Source organism: Hydra vulgaris, chromosome 09 (genome assembly GCF_038396675.1).
Source record: "Hydra vulgaris chromosome 09, alternate assembly HydraT2T_AEP".
Lineage (NCBI taxonomy): Eukaryota > Metazoa > Cnidaria > Hydrozoa > Anthoathecata > Hydridae > Hydra > Hydra vulgaris.
Genome location: NC_088928.1, coordinates 48,382,392 through 48,404,554, shown reverse-complemented (window position 1 = coordinate 48,404,554; position 22,163 = coordinate 48,382,392). Strand labels below are relative to the sequence as shown.

The 22,163-nt window shown below is 28.5% G+C and overlaps 1 protein-coding gene across 1 annotated transcript; it reads right to left on the bottom strand.

Moving 5' to 3' along the window:
- Positions 1 to 19,401: 19,401 nt before the first annotated feature.
- Positions 19,402 to 21,240, bottom strand: LOC136085530 (jerky protein homolog-like). Its single transcript, XM_065806844.1, has one exon. It carries the CDS (start codon positions 21,238 to 21,240, stop codon positions 19,402 to 19,404), a length of 1,839 nt encoding a protein of 612 aa, XP_065662916.1.
- Positions 21,241 to 22,163: the final 923 nt, after the last annotated feature.

Here is a 22,163-nt window from a genome sequence, read left to right as displayed (position 1 = left end):
TTTGATAGCTGTTTTATCATTTGCAGAATATATTTATTTGAATTTAGTTTAAAGAATTATATTTATTTCTTTAAAGAAAAACAAGTTCGTTATGTTTTTTATTTTTGTTGTTGATGTTGTTAACTTTTACTGCTTTTTTTTTGGATTAAAAGTCAGCTGGTTTTGGTCCGATAAATAAGTCTTTTTTTATTTTTTTTATTTTGGCTTTTTTTTAGAGGATTTACGTCTCTTTCTTTAATTCCTCTTTAAAATAATCATTTTGTCTGCGATTTGATGATAAAAAAGTTTAGAATACAAATTAAATAACTCGAGTTCACGGCGATTTCTCGACTTGTGCTCGAGTACTTTTTAGGTAAAAGCGCTGCATTGAGCAGCGCTTTTACCTAAAAAGGTAATGTTTTAACTTAAAAAGTAATGTTTGTTATTAATGCGTTAGTTAAGATATCTGGAGTCAGACTTTTTTATGTTTTAGTAAAATTTTGATTCTTCTGAAAAACTTACTAATACAGCAATTAAATGAGGTTGCCAGGTTAAATAAGGTTTTAGGCTGATTTCAATGTTTTCAATAGTTGTCCATATGGTATGTATATAACATATTTTGCGTTTCCTGGACAGTTTCTTAACTACATGCAATTAAACTATGCATCGAATATTTTTATTTTTAAGCATTGTAATTATACATTAACCCGTATCAAAACAAACTTTTATTCGAGAAGTACTTTTTTATGAGTTTAAACTGAGCAAACATAATATCCGTCTCTGTCCCTCCAGATAAAAAAATATCTGCTAGTGTTTTTCTTTTATTCATACAATGAAATTTAATATTGCGCGCTGCAAAATGCTTTGTAAAAACAGGGCCGACGACACAAGTTTCGAAGTGGAGGGACACAATCATCAATTTCTAAAAAAAGTCCTCTATATCTTGAATTTTCTTAAAAAAACAAAAAAAAAGATCCTTTAGAAAAAAAAGTGGGTCCCGCGTTGTCGGCTCTAAAAAATTTGTTGAACTTGAAAAACTCTGAAAAATTTCTGCTAACTGATTACTCTCGTCCCAAAATATGAAGTCACGGCAAAATCGCGATGTAAAAGTTTGAAAAAGAACGGACTGGCAAAAAAATACTATAAATGACAGTATTAGGAGAGCAGCATATTAATCGGTTTTGTGAAATTTTTGAATTTGCAATTTAAAGCGTGACTTATTGATAATCATAGTTGTCCTCCACTTCGAATTTCAAACGATTAGTTTTATTCTGTTGAATGGCCACCATTTGACTTGTATATATGTTAAAATTGCAAAGTATTCGAATATGATTTTTCACACGTCGTGTAAATTGTCATGACCGCCCCATCATATCCGTCTTCCTAATATCATAGCCGTCTTAAAGAATTGAACCCGCTCCAATCAATATTCATCTTTTTTAATAAATGATACTACAATGAAATTACAATTCTGATTGTATGATGCCAATCATTTTTCCGAATTAAAACATCAAAAACAAGAAACTTTATGCTCTAGGCAGTAAGCCTACATCATAGCTAAGTACAACTTTTCTTTATATTTTGTTATAGTTGGTAATAAAAATATTTAAATAATTTAACAAAGAATATAAAAATATGATAGGAATGATAGAAAAGACGTTGTACATAAGTACGTAAGTGGGTAATTTTGGACCAGAAATTATATAAGAGCATGTTTTACTCAGTTTGTGTTACGTTGGACCATTCTCAACAACTCTGTTAGCAACCCTTTATAAAAGCCTTACGTAGCTTTATCTTTTGTGTTGAACTAGCATAAGTGGGTGCTTACGGATTAACGTTGGCAATGTGCATTTTTACTTGATAATCAACTTGTGATTTGTGATAAATCACTTCATCTAGAAGATAAAAATAAACCATACTACTTGTGATTTGTGACAAATCACAAACAAAGCGTACTACTTGCTTTTACAATAATAGTTTTACCAGCTATTTAGATTTTTCAGAAAAAAGAAACGGAATAATTTAAATAAATTAGAATAATTTAAATAAATTTGAACAAATGCCTCAAGCTTTTTAAACTTAATAAATGTTTAGTTGACAATAAATAACAGGTAGCAAATATTAAACAACGACTACAGTAGTGAATAATTTTAAAAACAGTTGTTTTGGGCGACATTTTGGCGAAAATCTTTTTTTAATAAACTTAGCTAATAACATTGATTGGCAAATTAAGATTAGCAAATATCTTAAATTTCAAGCTCACATATGTTTACATTAGGTAAATAAACATCTGAAATTATTAAAATCTGCATTCAGATGCTTTGCATCACCTAATGATCCAATTATTCAAATTGATGCAAAAGTATATCAATATTTTTAATTTCATGCTAACTCGATTCAAGTTATAACAAATAGGTAGTTGGGAATTTTTAATTGACTTTCTTAAACTTGTGACCTCCGAATGCATTTTTTCCCAGATATCTAATGAACTTTAAGTAGTCCCTACGGGCATTTATTTTTCAAAGTTACGTTATGAAGGTCTTTTAAACGTTTTTTAAACGTCTTTTAACCGCTCTTTACGTAAGAATGTTTAGAAGGCGTTTAAAAGACATTTAGAATACATTTAGAACGTAACTTTGAAAAACAAATGTCCGCTGAGATTAGCATTAATATCTTTGAAAAATATTTTAAAAATAAGGATTTTGATAAAACTTCTTCATTTGTTTGACGATAACTTGCAAGAAACTTATCATCTGTTGAAATGTAATTTATATTTTGAATTGCTACAATAATATGATCTTCTTTACGAAAATTTATACAGATGTAAAAATATGTTTAAAGTTTATATAAACAAATAATACAACTTTATAATGGAACTGAAAGTTTCATGCCATTCGGCAATCATCAGCTATATTATTCAAATATAAAATAAAAACCGTTATAAAAAATACAAGTTTAGCGTTGCAACGCCATCTGACGTCAAGTATACCTAATCCGATATTTGCTAATCGCTGGAATCAAAGTTAGATAGTAAAAATTTTTTCCTATGTCTACAAGCAGAAACCAATTCACTTTTTTCATTAAGTAGTAATCGACAATTAAGTTTCATAATAAAATATTTTTCATTGATACAAAGCTTACACTTTTTTGTAGATGGATTATAAGATTGGCAGCTTTTAATTATGTTCCACTTAATTATAGGCATGTTACCTACGTCTTTATGTTTCCAGATTTCCTTGGAAAGTTCCGTATCATTCCTATACCTGGTAGCATTAAATAATTAAAGGTGGTTCGCAAATTTGAGCTTGAATGCGTTTTCACTTATGCCGATGTAAGATTTTTGCGTAAGAATGGGATTAATAGATGCTAAAGTGGCTTTATATGCAACATTTTTTGATAAATATTGGTTATTTAACGGGCATTTGGTTTTCTTAATGCTATTGCAGTTTATATCATTAGCGATGAGTTTGTTGCGCAAAATTTGTTGGTTGTGTGAATTAATAATTAATCGAATATTTGGCTCACAGCTGTAACTTTTATTCTGTTTCTGTTGAAACTAATTTTTATTGTGTTTCTGTTGAAAATTTTGTGGAGCTTATGATATAATAGAAAATGCAAGTCTAAGTTTAAGAAAAACAGTCCAATTTTTGTTACCACATTTTTACTGAAAGGAGGATTAAATCATATAATATTTCTTTTTCTTTTATTAGTATTAGAAGGATTTAGATTTAAGATTAGTGTGAATTCCAGAGATTAGTGTGAAATCCAGTGGAGATTAGTGTGAAATCCAGACTTTTCTAATGCGTCTTTATAAATAGGAGCAGTCTTTTGGAAAATTTTTTTACTTGAAGAAATGGAAAATAATCTATGTTCAATTGAGGTTGGTAATTGTTTTAAAATGCTTGGTGGACGGTTGGAACTCGCATGGATATAATTTAACGTACTATCAGGTTTATGGTATATATATATATATATATATATATATATATATATATATATATATATATATATATATATATATATATATATATATATAAACTCGTATAATTAGAATGGCCAAGTAAATGTATTTTTATAAAAATAATTACAAGTAAATGCATTTTTATAAATATAAGCATAAACATTTCCAGCTACTGTGTAGATGTAAAAATTTTGAGAAGTATAAAAGTTTTAAAGATAAGAGAGTATTTCAGTAATGTTGAGGTCAAGTAACTGTTGTTTAACAACGCGTTTAAAATATTCTACAATTGTGAGTTCCACAATTGTGGTCCTCTTCTAAATATTGAGAATTTGGATTGTCTCAAAGACATTTTTGGAATATGATAATTCTGCATAGAATATTTTGTTTTGTACTTTTGATCAATAAGTTGGAAGTAATTAAGGAATATTTTTGGGACCAAATTATTTTTTAATTTAAATATAAACTGAAGAATACTATAGATGTTTTGTTCATAAATATTAAGAACTCTCAGTTCTTTCATTGTTTGTATAGTACTAGCATATTCATTGGTGAATATGCGACATACTTGCTTATGTTTTTTATAGACTAAAGCTAGTTTTGATTGGTAAGTACTTGCCCAGGCAACATTGCAAAAGCTAATGTATCTATGTATAAATGTAAAGTATTAACTTTTTAGAAATATTTTATCTAATATATACTTGTTTTATACATAATTCCAATGCTTTTGGATATTTTATTTTCTAATAACTTGATGTGCTCTTTCCAGCTAATATGTTCATCTAGTATTACTCCTAAAAACTTCACAGAAAATTTTTAATTTTGTTTTGTCAACTAAAATAACTGGAAGCTTACTTTTCACAAAACCAGTTAGACCATTAGTCTGACTGGTTTTGTGAAAAGTATGTGTTTGCTTTTTTTGATGTTTAAGGAAAGTCTGTTGGCCTTAAACCAATCGCTTAACTCTTCAAGCTCCTAATTTACTATGTTAAAAATAGTATTAACATTTGAGTGGGTGTAGAAAGCTTTGATATCATCTGAAAAAAGAATAAAGTTCAGTATGCGAGAAGATAAAAGCAAATTGTTGATATAGATAAAAAAAAGCAGAGGACCTAGAATGGATCCCTGGGGAACGCCACAATTTATGATTTTTAGCGAAGTTTTATTGTAGTATAAGGCTTGTTTCTAATTGTTTAGATAGCAACTAAACCATTTTAAATTTATATTTTTCATACCATAATTACTAAGTTTGTATAGAAGGATCTTGTGATTCACTGTATCGAAAGTCTTTGATAAGTCGATAAATTCTCCATGTGTATATTGATGTCAAACCCATTCAAAAATTTGTTAACTAACTTTATTACTGCATGTTCAGTTGAATAGTCTTTTTTAAATCCGTATGAGTTATTTAACACTATTTAACAAGAGATTAAAGATTATAGTAGGGGATATTCAATAACATCATAAACTTCTTTAATCATCTGCGAGCTTATGTCATCAAGACCCGTCCTCTTTTTTGGTTGTATTGTTTTAAACCCATTTCGAAGCTCATCAGAACGTAATTTAAATTTGTCCATTACAAAGTCCACTTCTTTTAAATATGATTTAAATACCTTTTTTACTTTGAGTTATTTTATTAGCTAGTGTCTTTATGATGTTTTTAAAATAATTGTTAAAGCTTTCAGCAATCTTTTTTTGATCATTTATAAGAATGTTTTTGTTATCGGTATTTAAATGGTTTGGCAGGATATTACCTGGATCAATCTTTTCCTTTCCTATTACTTCTTTATAACACCCCATATTTTTTTATTATTTCCAATATTATTTTGTAAAAGATTCAAATAATATTTTTTTTTTAGCATGTTTCTGAAGTTTTTCAAAAAGGTTTTTATAACTTTTGAATTTTTTTCATTTTTGTAAGTTTTTTTTAAGAATATTTTTTGTAGAGCTTTTTTTTTGTTTGTTGAAGATTTGACGAGGCCTTGTGAAGTCCATGGGCTTGGTAATTTTTTAAGCTTGACTCTTTTTTCTTGCTTAAGAAATGCTTTTTCATATGCATTACAGAACTCCTACATAAAATGTTTATAAGCCTTATTTGCGTCTTTATAACACCTCATAAATAAAATTTTGGACAAAATTTAAAAATTAATATTTTAAGAACTAATAAGTTTTATTATTTAATATTTCAACTATTAATATGTTAGTATACGTAGTTTCTAAATATATTAAAATAATTATTTCAAATACCATATTTAGCACAATTATAAAGTTTTTTTGAAAGATGTTTAATTTGAGTAAGGAAAATTTCTTTATTCATCTTTGAACAACAATATCTATTTCTTGCTTCAAGCTCTTCCAAATTCTCAGCTCTCCAATTATTCTCGTACACTAGCCGTTTTAAATCACCCCAAAAGTTTTTAATTGGTTTTGCTTCTGAAATGTTAGCTGGGTTTATAACTTTGGGTACAACTTTGATATTTTTCAATTTTAAAAAGTCGATGACTGACTTTGCGTAATGTGATCGAGCTAGATCAGGCCAGAAGATAAACTCATTGTCTTTTTTATAATATTCTGATACTAGAGGAAGTTAAGTTTTTTCTAGTATCTCTTTATAAGTGTACTGGTTGATTGCCTGCTTACTGTGATGAATATAAAGATGGTTTATTCCACGGGGGCTGATGCAACAAGAAACTAAGAGCTTGTCCTCGTACTTTATACGCAAATTGTATCTTACTTGGTCAGAACATTAAGATGGATCAGCGGCATAAAACCTATCATTACCAGCTAATGCGCTGTTGTTTAAGGTAAAATAGCTTTCATCATCCATAACAAATTCCAAGTTTTTATAATTTTCGTACAACTTACGACATTTAGGACGCATAGCTTTCATCTGCTGATGACTACGATCTGGACGATTTATTTTTTTGAAAGTTTGAATGTTAGTCATTGTTTTTAATACTTGGGAAATTCGAGTTTGACTACAGTTAAAAACTCGAGCTACATTCTTTTGGGAGCACCCTGACTTATTTTCAAAAAATGCAGCAATCTTTGGAATATTTTCTTTAATAGCTACCTAGCGATTCGACCACTTCCAACTTTTCTATTTAGAGATCCATTCTGCAGCTTTACGATTTTATCGTAAGCAGTTAATCTGGGTAAACCCCATTCCATAAACTGCTTATCAACAAACACTTTACCTTTTTCTCGATTTTTTTGGAACAAAGTTTCCATAATTTTTTCGAGGTCCTTTACTTTGACCATTTTATTTTCAATATTTAAATAATATTTTTAACTTAATTAAATTAAATTTAAATAGATTATAAAATCCTCTTTCAAATAAGTATAAAGGTTTTTTGCGTGCAGAAATAAATTACATAATAAATGCAATTAAAATTTGTCCGAAATTTTATTTATAGGGTGTTAGTTAATAAGTTGTTCCCAGTTTCTTAGCGATAATAAGTTGTTCCCAGTTTCTTTGCAATAATAAGTTGTTCTCAGTTTCTTAGCGATAAGTGACCGCGAAAAATTTTAATACTACGCACAATATTTTAATACGTTTAATTTTTAGTTATATTGAATATGTATAAAATAAAAAATGTATCTTACGCTTAATTCATATAATGCCTGATTTTCTGCCCAGGTGAGTAAAAAAACGTTTTATCGCATCTCACCATCTTCTCAAAAAAAAAAAAAGGTCAATCAGTGTTTGAAGTTAATCTAAAACTAATATACCCTAATTCATAGGGTATTTTGTCGGCAATCCACGAGTTGATTCTCAAAATTGATTCTCTAAAACTTTAAATAAACGAGATTTTATTAAATGTCAGATCGCCACTTTTTTTTAACTTAGATTTTTTACTTTCACCATTCAGCAATAACTGCTTTAGTTACAAATTATTGGTAACAAAGTTTTATAGTAATTTCAGGAATGGTTTTTAAAAAATATTTTCACGTGCTTTATTTTTCTTTAATATTATAATCATTTTATATGAGTTACTTTTATCTGTTTAAATGTAAAACTTTAAGTATTTTATTTACTTAATGGTCACGTAAAGCAACAAATATAAAGTATGCTTTACAAAACTTTGATCCGGTCTCGTAAATTCAACAGAAAAAAAAGTAACTGATTCAAAATGAAGAATATAAACAGGAACTATGTCTTGACACATAGACTGTCTGTACCTTTTTTTTTAATATAGTTTTTAAAATACGCACATATTTATATACACTATCGCACCCTTGCCGGCATAGTACACCAGACGTCAAATATACGTCCTACGGACGCAAAAATTATTGAATGTAAGGACGTTTTATCGACGTCTCACAGTGCCTCAAAGAGGTCAGAAAATGGCCAAAATTATTTTTTCCAAACACTTTTTATTTTAAATTTCATTTATACCAATTTTTCAAATTTTATTTATACCAATTTTTATTTTAAATTTTATTTATACCAATTTTTCAAAACAATTTTTGTTCTAAATTTTATTTATACCAATTTTTCAAAACAATTTTTATTTTAAATTTTATTTATACCAATTTTTATTTTAACTTTTTATTTTTTCCGTGCTATAACCTTAGTTAAACTAAATATGGTAGGAAAATAAGCATAATGGTAGCTTGATATTTGCGGACATTAAGGTTAACGGGGTAAGTTTGAGAAACTGATTTATTGAGGAAGTTATTTAAATTACTTCTGACAATCATAAAAATATATATAGAGAGGGTAGGCACTTGTAGGCAATTTGAGATAATGTCTTTTATATTTATAAAAAAATGGCTTTAACTATATAACTTTCTTGGTTTTTTATTATGAAAAAATTAAATGGTAAAATTTAAAAACGTCCTAATTTTATTTTGGATCGCTGCTAATTATAGACAGATTGACTTTCTCAAAACTATGCCTCTTTTGATATTTTTAGTCTGTAATAATAATTTGACTACATATAAAAAATTTCGCGAATTTCGCAACATTTTTTATGTTTTAAACCGAGAAATATATTAGGAGGTGTTTAAGCACGTGAAGAACGAAAACCGATTCATTTTTCATTTAATTCATAGTAAACTACAGCCATTTCAATAGTTTAGAGTAATTTTTTATAATAAAAGGAATTTTTTCAAATTTTGGGTTTTGGCCATTTTTTTATTTTTTTAAGTCATTGTGCGTCACTCACAGATGTCCCAGCAGACACAGACGCGTCTGTGTCTGCTGCGACATCTGAATCTACATATTGGATCAGTTAATAAAATAATAATGTAGTTAATGCATATATAAAAACCATAGAAAATAAATAGAGATTTTTATATCAAATATTAGGCATTTAATAATTAGAATCAAAATAGGTTTTTAAAAAAAAGATGGAAGTTACATTGCATTAAAATTTAATAAATGTTACTTTGTTGCACGTTTGAAATGTTAATTCGAGGATGAAGCTTTTATATGTCTTGTTAGAACTATGTTTAGCGATCAAATTATTGAAAATCAGTTTTGATAAAGCTTATGGTAGAACAAAGTTGTTCATTGAGTACTTATTTTGATATTTGTATTTAAAAAGCATTTTTTGAAAATGATCGATAGTAATACATTCTTTAATTTAAACATAAAAAGCAGTCTTTTAAAAATACTTATTTCATAAAGATCTCGCGCTGCAATTTATTAGGCGGCTTGCAAATATATATTTAATAATGTTTATATATATTTATAAATATTACGCGGTCTGCTTGATTTTTGTATTTTATAAATAACTAAAATGGATATTTTGTAAATAACTAAGATGGATTAGTACTAGGCAAGATATGCTATAGTAACTGTTGTTATAGTAACTGATGTAGCTCTAAATAAATGAGAAGTAAATATTTTTTCAAAGAACTTTCGATTTGTTTTAAACATAATGTCAATAATTATAGATTTTTTATTTTCTATTTTTTAATATGATTTAAGCTAATATTTTCGTTAAGAATGTTTGGAGCCGTGATGTATTTGCTAGAGTTCTAGCTTCATAACTGGAGATCTATGGTTCTAAATTGACTCTGATTAAATATGCATCATTGGTAAAGAAGGAGGCGTGAACTACCTGGTTAAATGTTATTCCACGGTGCTATTTGATAAAACTGTTAGGACTTCTAGGAGCGCCTAAAATAACTAACAATAAAAAATTAAAAGAATAGTTATTCAAAAAACTTGGTTGATTGGTTTTTTAAAATGAGTAAATTTACTTACTTTGACATTTAGAGAGAGTTTGTTGGCCTTAGACCATTCATTCAGATTCTCAAGTATTTAAAAAACAGTATTAAACATTAAGTTGACGATTGTGCGGCAAAATAAATAATAAGCAAAAACAACATAGTAAATTGAATAAAGGTTGTTAATGTGAACAGGAAATAACATTGTTTAGTGAATTGATACTTGTGAAACCCCACTTGTATTACTTTCAAGCCATATAACAGTATTTTTAGAGAATAATTCTTGTTTCTGATTATCAATCTAACAGCGAAAACATTTTAAGCTGTTATTTTTTATCACATAAGCATTCAGTTCATGAAGAACTATTTTGTATTCAACTGCGCCAAACAATTTTAAAAGATCAGGGCGTACCTCTAGAGAATATTTGTTATTATTTAACACATTTAAAATTCTATTGACAAGTTTGAATAAGACGTGTTTTTGACTAACTAGACAGTTTTAACTTTTTTGAAAAATATAGTATGATTGAAATTGGTCTGTAGTAAAACTAGGGATAAAAAGTTCGGCTCGATATTTTGATCGGATTTGTACGTTATTAGGTATCTAATATACGGACGGATGATAAAATAATCCAGTTGACAACGCCGGATATTTTATGTTAATAAATAATAAGAAAAAATTTTTTTGTAACTATTGCATAAGAAATTCATATTTTATTACTCATTTTTAAATTTATTTACCTTATTGTGTATAATATAAAACAACAATATCATTTCTCCGCGTTGAGATAACGGCCTCGATCGCTTTTTCTCATAAAAAATTCTTTATTCAGACAACAATTTCTCCGAAAATGCAGAAAATGATGGCGGTGTTATTAATTTAAGGGCTAGTTCTTTTAGCAGTATATGATATCCAACCATTTTGTATTTCTAATACTAACTGGCTACTTATCTAAAGTAATCATCATAGCTATTTTTTTATTTGCTTTGACTTTTTATCGTTAGTAACTTTCATCATTTTGATTTGAAATGAAAAAGCAAATGTCTAACTTCGATAGACATTTGCTTTTTCATTTTACAAATTTTCTTAACAACTAACTTTTCAACTTTTTCTTGTGTAGTTAAAGAAGTCGAAGGTTGAATTTTATTATTTTCTTTTCTTTTCAAACAATTTTAATTAACTTTTGATGTGATTGTGCAGTGAATTTGTCAAAAACGATTATTGACCAGAATTATTAGATCCCCTGCTCATTTGATTCCTTCATAGAATACAAGCTGTTGTTGATCCAGCGTGATCGTTTCTTTTAAAAAGTTTTCAAAAATTTTATTTTAGAATGTTTACCGAGGCAAAATTTTAAAATATTTGACATTAAAATATTGAAGATTTTGTAATGAAAGTATTTGTGATGCAAATATCTCCGACCGGATGATTTTTGATTATCTGGTTACCGGTATCCGGCAAAATATTAAAAAAAAATGCAATCCGGGACACTTCTAGTAAAAGCAATGAAGTAACCTATACTTTTAAATGTAGGAACACCTTTGCTAATTTTAAAACAGATAACAGATATACAGAAAAAGATATAATAATACCATAAGCTCTTTTTACAATATTTGCTCTAATGTCATCAAGTACTGGGCTTTTTGTTTGGTTGTATTAAATGTAATTTAAGTCTCAGCAGAAATTATTTTGATCTCATCCATTTCAAATTTCTATTTTTTTAAATATGATTTAAAATTTGTTTTTCCGGAGCTATAATGTTTTGCATAGTTAAGGGACATAATTTAGGTTTAGATTAACTAAGCTAACAAATTCCTTAAAAATAACTGACGTTAAAATCCATGCCGTGAGAGTATTCTATAATTAACTTAACTTTACAAAAATTCCACCTGGTGAATTTAATTTTTAAGAAACTAAAATAAAAAAGATGAATTTTTTAAGAATCATGAAAAGATAACCACCTATGATAAAAATACAAAGATAACCAGCTATGATAACAATGAAAAGATAACCACCTATGATAAGAATAAAAAGACTACCAACTTTGTACCATCACTAAGATATATCTGTCTAAGGAGCAAAACTTTTCTTGTTGTCTAGAGATAGTTAATTAATTGAGCAAATATTCACTTAAGAGAGGTGATGCATACAAGACACTTGTTAATAGTTTTATTATCTCAATTGAAATTTTATTTTTTAAGTACAATTTGCAATTGTACTTAACAATAAAGAAAATAAACTTCATTTCTAAATAATTTATTAGTAATGAATTTTGTTACTATTAAATGTTGATAATGAATATATATGATAATGCATGTATAATCTAATGAATATATATATGATAAATGTTGATAATGAATATATATACTATTAAATGTTGATAATGAATAAATAATGAATATATATACTATTAAATGTTGATAATGAATAAATAATGAATATATATACTATTAAATGTTGATAATGAATAAATAATGAATATATATACTATTAAATGTTGATAATGAATAAATAATGAATATATTGGTATTACTTAGGCATGAAATTTTCAAAAACATTTACATACAATAACTATTGCTGAGGTTATGTTATTAAAAGTTTAAACTTTTATCACAGTTTCGTGTTGACGTTTATCTTTTTAATTTGGTCGTTTGTTTATGCACCTACCCTGGCAAATTAATTACTTAACTACAGTTTTGTGCAAAACCCCTTTTTGGCTCCTTGTACAAAGCCAACGTTTGCTATTTACACTCCTATAGTAATAAATTACGTAGACCAAAAAAAAAAATTTTTATTTTTGTGGGAGAGGGGGGGAAAGAGTTGTCGAAAACATAAGAATCTTCTCATTCATCTCAATCATTCTTAGAACTTCATACAGATGTAAACCAATATATATATATATATATATATATATATATATATATATATATATATATATATATATATATATATATATATATATATATATACAGTATTCGACAAAACATTTGCAACCAACATCAAACAATGCTAAAAAGTGTTCCTAATTTTACATGTCTTAAAAACGAAACGAACTATACTACCTCATCAAACAGTTCAGGATTCTGGAGTCATAGCACGCCATGGCATGAGCAATCAGCTGACAGGTGACAGCACACGGGCAGAATTTCGTTGACAAGTGTCATTTTGCAGCGGACAAAACAAGTGCAACTTTTTTGGTTTGTTTCATTTTCTTAAGTCTGGTCCGTGTCAACGTCACGGAAGTTTTTTTATAATTAAAGGAAGTATCCAGAAGTTTCCAGAAGCATGCAGAAGCTTCCAAAAGTTTCCAGAAGAAGCATCTGGAAGCATCCAGTAGCATCCAGAAGTATCCAGAAACATTCAGAAGCATCCAGACGCATCCAGAAGCTTCCAGAAGCATCGAAAAGAAGCATCTAGAATCTTCCAGAACAGGTTCACACAGGTTCATTTTACTATATAAGAGACATGTAAATCGACATGTAATTCAGTCAGTATATGGAAGTCAATCAGTCAGTATTATCAAGACAGTTTATCGAAGTGAGTTTTATCAAAGTGTTTTATCGAAGAACATCAATACAAGAAGTGAAATACAACAAGTGTTTCATTACATCAATACAGTCCACATCCAACCAAGACGTTGTGTTCCAGAGAGCATTATTGTATCATCACAAGGTAAATGTAACACGGTAAGCCTTGAGAAGCGTATTTATTTTTATTATTTTTATGACTTTAAGTGCAAAAATGGCTCCCGACAGTCTTGGATTGGAACTAAGAAAGAAAATTATTGACGATTACGTAAGTGGAATGTCACAAAAAAGTATTTGTGATAAATATCGCGTGAAAAAATGGACCGTATCAAGACTATGTTCCAAATATCGTTATACGGGGAAGTTGGCAGCAGATAACAAAGGTGGAAGACCGCGTTCCACCACTTCTAGAGAGGATTCTATGATCGTCAGATCCGTCAAGAAGGATCCCTGGATATCATCAGTCGAGATACAAAAGCAATTAGAGCTGCCTGTATCGGACCGAACAATCAGACGACGTGCTGTTGAAGCCGGATTGTTTTCTCGACATCCTGCAAAGAAACCGCTGATTTCACTAAAAAACCAGAAAAAAAAGACTCCTTTTTGCTACATCTCATATTGACTGGAATGTGCAGAAATGGCGAACTGTCCTGTTCAGTGATGAATCGAAGTTCAACATCATTGGGAGCGATGGTATTTGCCATGTGCGTCAACCGGCCGGAAAACGCCTCGATTTACGTTACTGCCATAAGACCGCGAAGCATGGTGGAGGCAATGTAATGGTCTGGGGATGTTTTTCTGCTAACAGTCTAGGTCCAATACATCGAAACGATGGAATAATGGACCGTTTCATGTATAAAAATATCCTGAAGGATGTTATGTTACCTCATGCTGAATGGAATATACCAATAAAATGGGTTTTTCAGCAAGACAACGATCCGAAACACACTGCAAAAGTAGTCAAGCAGTGGTTTCAAGACAACCACCTATCGGTGATGGATTAGCCGCCTCAATCTCCGGATCTCAACCCTATCGAGAATCTGTGGGAGATCGTCAACTGCAGAATTAATCGTGAAGGTGTTCGTAATAAGGATCAACTGTTTAAACAAATCCAAAAGGCCTGGGCAGCGATTCCACAAGGTTTCATTGATCACCTGATCGAATCTATGCCTCGAAGATGCAAGGCTATGATCGACAACAAAGGATTCGCCACGAAATATTGATAGCGAAATACAGCTTGGTCAACATTTTGTCGAGTTGCACTTGTTTTGTCCAGAAGGAAATCAACTTATTTTAATACTATTGATTAATTTATTAATTTTCGTGTACAAATAATGAACTTTGTGATGAATAAAACTTGAAGAACTTTGTCTCTAAACAGTTACATAGTTATTTCTCTAAATTGAAAAAATGCAGCACTTTTATATAAAGAAACTAAATTAGCATTATTTGGTTGCACTCGTTTTGTCCGATACTGTATATATATATATATATATATATATATATATATATATATATATATATATATATATATATATATATATATATATATATATATATATATATATATATATATATATATATATATATTAATTAGTGAAAGTATAACAAATAATAACAAAGTAAAAAGTATAAAAAAAATATATACAATAAAATGAGCCAACTTTATATAATCAAGTATAAATAAAACCAATCATGCTTTTTAAAATTTATACTATAAATAATAACCCAATATATTATCAAATGAAAGAAACAGATTTTTAATTTATTTTTAAAAAGGCAGAAAGTAATAGGTACATCAAATTCGTAAAAAAAATTTTGTAGTATATTTTTCCAATAGGTATATAAAATCCAATAATTCCAATTTTGCAATATATTTATCCAATAGGTAATAAAAAATTGAATAAAGTTTGTTTGAGAAAAGATTCATTTAAAAAATTAACATTTCTCATTACGTATTTATTGATAGGTTTCAGAATAAAAAATGTTCTTTGAAGACACCTGTGGATAAGTTATTTTTCTTCATATCCGCAAAACATAAAATCATAAATACATTTAGCTCATTTATTTTTAGATCTCTCATTTCAACATAATAACGTTTTGAATTTAATGCTATTTTTCAAGCACAGATGGTCTTTATTAAATCTTATCTAATCCTTAACCCTGATCCTAAAATAGTTTTTGCGAGGCTTCTACAAAGTTTAGAAAAACGAAAGCTAACTATTTTAAAAAATTTAGCTTTATAGCTATTTTAAAAATATTTTGAAATTTGTTTCTTCAATTGTAAACTTAAATAAATTAATCATTTTTAGTTAGTTGTTTTTAGTTAATATTGTAACCATATGTTACAATATTAACTAAAAATAATTAATAACCCAAAAAAAATTTGTTGTTTAATTGAATCGTTGTATACAAAAACGTTATAAGTCATAAAAACTATTTTAAAGTCAAATAACTTTAACTATGTATAACACATATATATATCACAAATTTTGATAAAAATTTTAAAAAATCTAATATTTAAAGATGTCAAAAAGCACCCAGATTTTTTTTTTGAATTCATTTGAGTAATAATTTTGGATTTAATAATTTTTCTCGTTCCCCGAAAAAATAGTTTTTATGACTTTTTTATGACTTAAGAACGTTTTTGTATACATCGATTCAATTGCCATCTTGGTTGACTTTTGAAAATTGACAATTTTAATTTGAATCTGTAAAAGTTTAAACTTAAATTATAAAATTTAAACTTAAATTATGAAATTTAAACTTAAATTATAAAATTTAAACTTAAATTATAAAATTTAAACTTAAATTATAAAATTTAAACTTAAGTTATAAAATTTAAACTTAAATTATGGGCAATTTATTGAACCTTGTTTACAATTGAAATGGTTACTTGGTTATCTGATAAATAAAAATGTGTTTAAAAAAATGTTCATCTTTCATCAAATGTAAATATTCTAGCAAAACAATGTTAACGGAGTAATTTGTCAAGTTTCTGTTTAGTTGGCCATTGCGTTTGTTTCTTTTTGTAATTTTTTGAATCTATTTGAATCGGTATCTCAACTTTTAAACATAATTTATGGGACACTTTGTCGAATGCCTGGAGAGAATAAAAATCTATAAAATAAAATCTATAACCCATAAAAATCTATAATCTGTAAAAATACATTAGTTCACTATTTCCTATTGTTGTCAATGAATCATTAACCCTACTTTTATTGCAAACAAGTGTTGTTGTTTTGCTTTCAGTTTATTCAAGTAAATGATGATTCGTTATTGTGTCCTTGGCGATTCACACAAAACTTTACATGGAGTTAAAGTCAAAGATACTGAACGGTTGCTACGTTACTACATTTACTACTCTTGTGCAATGGTATATTCAGTAATGAAAAGCAGCTATTACAGCCAAAAAATGATAACTAAAAATAAATTTGAGGTTTCATTCTTAATTATATAGAACAAAAAAGTGAAAACATTATTTAATATTTTTTTGAGTTTTTAAGGTTCTTCCAGGACCTCATATTTAGACGCGAAATATTTTTCTTTTTCAAAATGTATACCAACCTGTGTTTCATGAGTGTCAGAATTAAGTGAGGTAGAATGAGACCTATGATACATATATGTGTATGTATATAACATAAATTAAATCTTAGCTTTATGTATGTCATTTTCAATAAATTATAGATTTTCCTTAAAAATACTTAACTGATTCTAAACTTTTGCAAGAGACTGTATACTATATAATTATATAATCTTATTATGAAGTGAAAAAATTAAAACTTATATTATTAATCTTTTTAAATTTAGTTTATGAGGACTTACAAGGATGCACATTTTTAAAAACTTAAGAGCGGAATTTTTTAGAACTATATATAAAAAAAGCATGCAAAGCAAGTCTTGCGGTGCGGTCCTCTTTTTATCATGTATAACTCAGAAAGCATATTGGTATTAAAAATTGCAATGCCGATTTGTATGCAATGCCGATTTGTATGTATTTTAACATTAAATTTTAATTTTAATTTATTATTTGAAGTTTATAATTACACTTATGAATGATTAATCAGGAAATAATTGTGCAAAAAAAAAAAACAAAAAAAAAAACAACAACAGCTGATAAATAAAGGCATTATAACGTGTTTATAACCTAATAAAAACAAAATTTAATGTGGCTGGAAAATTTTAATTTCCAAAAGTTTAAAGATGGGTGTTGAGGGGTGCTTGATATCTTTAAAAGGGAATAAATCATTATTCAATTTTATTCAACAAGGATTAATTCTTCTTATGTTTTCTTCTTCAGTCCTCAGTTATTTTGCTTTTGCATCTATGTTTCAAGCGCTACAGTGTTTCAGTAAAGAAATTGTTTACATAACTTACGTAATGTGGTTTTTAACATTTGTAACTTGTTTTATAATTGTACTTTGTTACATTGAAGAGAGTAGATTTGAAAAAACGAGAAGCAATTGGGGAATGATCTTCTATAAAAAGAAAGCAAGCGTATCAAGTTTCTTAAAAATACACGGAAGAATAGATAAAACTTTTAATTAGAATGAAACTTTCAGAATATCACAAAAACAACAATATACGACAAAAACTACATTAAAAAACTCATACGAGCATACACTATTATAGGATACTACTATGAATATTAAAAAAAAAGTTCTATAAATATCCAGTTAAACAACTTATCTATAAAGCATGCTGTAAATCTAGTTTCTTCTAGTTGTTTAAAACTTCGGTGACACTTCCATAAAAAAACTCCGTTGAGCAAATAGAGTAAATTAAAATTAGTTAGACAATTGCTACTTAACTATTCTTAATTATTTAAAATAAGAAAGTTTTAGTTTTTAATTTTAAAGCTAGTATAATAATTATGTTTAACTCCAACACTTGCGCAGTTGTAAAGAGATGTAAAGAACAGAAAAGATGAATTAATTAAGCACCCGTAGAAATCATATTTTTTCTTAAGAAAACCGAACTTAATGTTCCTCTAATAAGCTCTAATAAGAACAATATTATATGCGTTTAAGTTTACTGTTCTAAATACTTTTCAAAAGAAACCATTCTGAATAGGATAACTGTTATACAACTTTTAAAAGTTGTGTAATTGTTGAGTTAGATGTTACTTTATAGGTGAGCACATTGCATCAGCTAAGATGTTGCATCAACAGTAAAGATGTTGCATCGATATATCGAAACAAGATCGCTATTAAATAGCTAGATATGTAACCATTAACAAGCTTTATGTTTTTCTTTATGTTGTAATTAACTACATACCTACAACCTGAAGCTAACGATATTTCATAATAAAATCGCTAGATACAAAGCTATGATATGTAGCCATCGACTGGCTACATATTTGTCGTTATGCTGTAGCTAGCTACAATGTTGTGAAATGTAACTAAAGATATTTCTTCGTATTTTCGATAGATACAAAGCTGCAATATCTAGATAGAAATATCTACAATTCAATATCTAGATGACATACATGTTTTTTTTTTTATAAGCATATGAAATTTTTGAAACAGGCTCGGGTATGCTTAAGCAAAAAGTTAAAAGAGGCTCAAAAATATGCTAAAGCTTAAGCATATTTCTAATAAAATATGCTTATTTCAATACTTTCTTAAAGTGTACGCGTTACTTAAGGTTAATGGGTATAAGAAAAATAAAAAGTTGACTTATGCTCTGTATTTGCTTTGGTTTTAATGTAGCTGAATTAATGTTATAGTATGATAATAAAAAATAAAACATATATACTATATACAAATGTTATCAATAAAATCAAAGATATGAACTTCGCATTCCTTCTCGTCCGGACCAATAAAGGTGTCATCTGGAAGAATTTCGTTGGCACTTTCATTTATAGCATCATCTACCTCCACTGGTTGAATATCACCCTGATTTCCTATGGGTTGATCACTTCCAGGATCAATGATGGATGGTGGGGGAACTTTATAACAATCAAGGCCCTCTGGTTTAACTAGCGAATCTTCTGAGCCATCAGAAGTCATTAAACATCCAGTCATCGTCCAACATTTCTTCCTTTGCTTGTCATACTTTGAAGTGTTTAAAGCTTTCCATGCTTCCCCTGCCCAATGTGTAATCAAAATTCGTCTCTCTTTTGCAGTGTAGGGCATTTCATTACTGAACCATCTATCAGAATGATTATCTCTATCGAGCCATTTTTGATGTTCAATGGTAATAAGTCTTTTCAGAGTGGCAGCATATCCTGCGTCAACTGGTTGCCAAAGGTCAGTGGCACTTGGTAGACCGTACAAGAGAAGTCCTTTAGCAGCAGCCACAGCATCTTTAAAATCCTCCTGCATCTGTCCCTTCAAGTTGTCCAGCAAAAGAACAAATTTATCAAGCTTTTGTTCTTTTACAAATGGAAGAAGTGTTTTATCACACCAGTGCTTACAGACGTTTTGGTCTAACCAAGCATTTTGCTGGAAGTAAACGTGAATATCTTTGTGCCATGCTAACTTTTCGTCTTTTGAAATGCGTTTTCCTTGACCTCTAAAAATGATGGCTAGCTTTGGTTGCTCTCCTTCTGGGCGAAACATAATTTGAAGGGAACATTGCCTTTTTTCCAAGACTGAGCCGGGTTGTGAGATCCATGTATTATGTGTTGCACCTTGACCCTTGGGTACATACTCATAAGTTTTCTTACCATGAACAACAAAGGGAAGTGGGCTCTGGTCAACATTGAGCCTTTGTCCAGGTTGGTACCGTCCCCATTTTTTGTCGTAACTTGGATCTTTAGAACCTGTTCTGATACACTTTTCTCTGAATGTGGCATGCCATTTCTGTAATAATGGTTCCATTTCTTTCTTATGTTTCCTTTTGTTTCTTTGTTTCGATCTCATTTTTAACTCTTTTTTTTGTAAAAATCGAACTATAACATGAAGTTTTATTTCCACGTTTGGATCAATGTTTAATTGTATATTTCTAGCTTTACTCCAAAGCCAGGAAAAGTTTACAATATGACCTTTCGATCTGGCTTGTAAAAATTCATTGTAAATAGCTTCGTACAGTTCAAGATATTTTGTGGAACGTCTTCCCTTCAGAAACAATCTGCGATAGGATGATTCGGCATCTTTAATAATAGTTTCTTTTTTTTTAAGCCATCGCGAAATCTGACTTTGTGTTACACCAAACGACTCTGCTATAGTTTCTTGATTTGCCTCATAACCATAGGCGTTAATTGCTTCTGCTTTAAAGGCAGCAGTATATTGGTGGCGTTTCTTACCAGCTAATTGGCGAGACTCTTCACTTTTTTTCATTTCACTAACAACTTTGTTGACTATATTATTGAGCACATCTTTCACTGCTAGAGTGATAAGTTCTTCGTTTCTTTGAAGAACTTGTGATTGTGAATGTTTACAATCTTGTTTGCTAATTCCGTGAATAACTTTAACATGAAAAGCTAGTCCTTGTTGGCTTTTAAATAATTTTTTGCAATGTTTGCATTCAACACTAGTTTCAACAGCTTCTAACGGCAATCGGATTGCACTCATTTCTCCTCTGTGCATAACATTTTTTGTGAAACCAAACGCTGCCAATGTAGGCTGCTTTCTCTTTATTATCTTTGACATTATTATTATTATTTTATCAGTATCTGAAAATAAAACTTAAAAATAAAATAAACATTTTAAATAAGGTATTAAATAAACTACACATTAAAAGCGAGAGAGAGAGAAAAAAAAAGAGAGAAATAAAACACTTCAGAGCGACTTCTAAACTTTATGTTTTTATGTTCAAGTATTGAGTTTTAGGTTTTGCAATACAATGACTTCATTACTTCATTAAGTCATTGCATTGCAAAACATAAACTTCGATTTTTGTTGTTTTTGTTGGTTTAAATTTAGAAATATATTTAAAATCTTTAACTAAATAAAATTCTAATTTTTTAAATAGTTTATCAAGGCTCAGGAATATGCTTACATATGCTTATTTTTTTCCCAAATCTGAGCCTCTATATGCTTATAAGCGTTATGCTTATAAAAAAAAAAACATGTAGTTCAATTATAAACATAAGTATATAAACATAAGCATATAAACGTAAGTATATAAACATTAGTATATTAACGTTAGTATATTAACATAAGTATATTAGATCCAATTTTTTAAGACATAAAAGACGTCTTAAAAAATTAAAAAATTGGATCAAATATACTTAAGAGAAAAAAAAAATTGCCAAAACATCTTTATAAAGTTTATTAGTCACTAGCTCGTTTCCCACTTTTTTTTAATTGAAAAAGACGAGGCTTCGTCTTTTTCAATTAAAAAAAATTCCCCTCCTTGGAAATGCAAAATATCGCATTTTACTATTATCGGTATTACCGCAACAACTTTTATCCAATACCGGTATTAAAACAGTTAAAAATATAATTTTAGCTGTTATTAGCTATTTATCAGTTATTTTATCAAGTTACAAAATACTAGTATGAAAAATACTAGTATGAAAAACATAAAGTATCTAGTGATTTATCATCCGAACTAGACTTTATTTAGATAC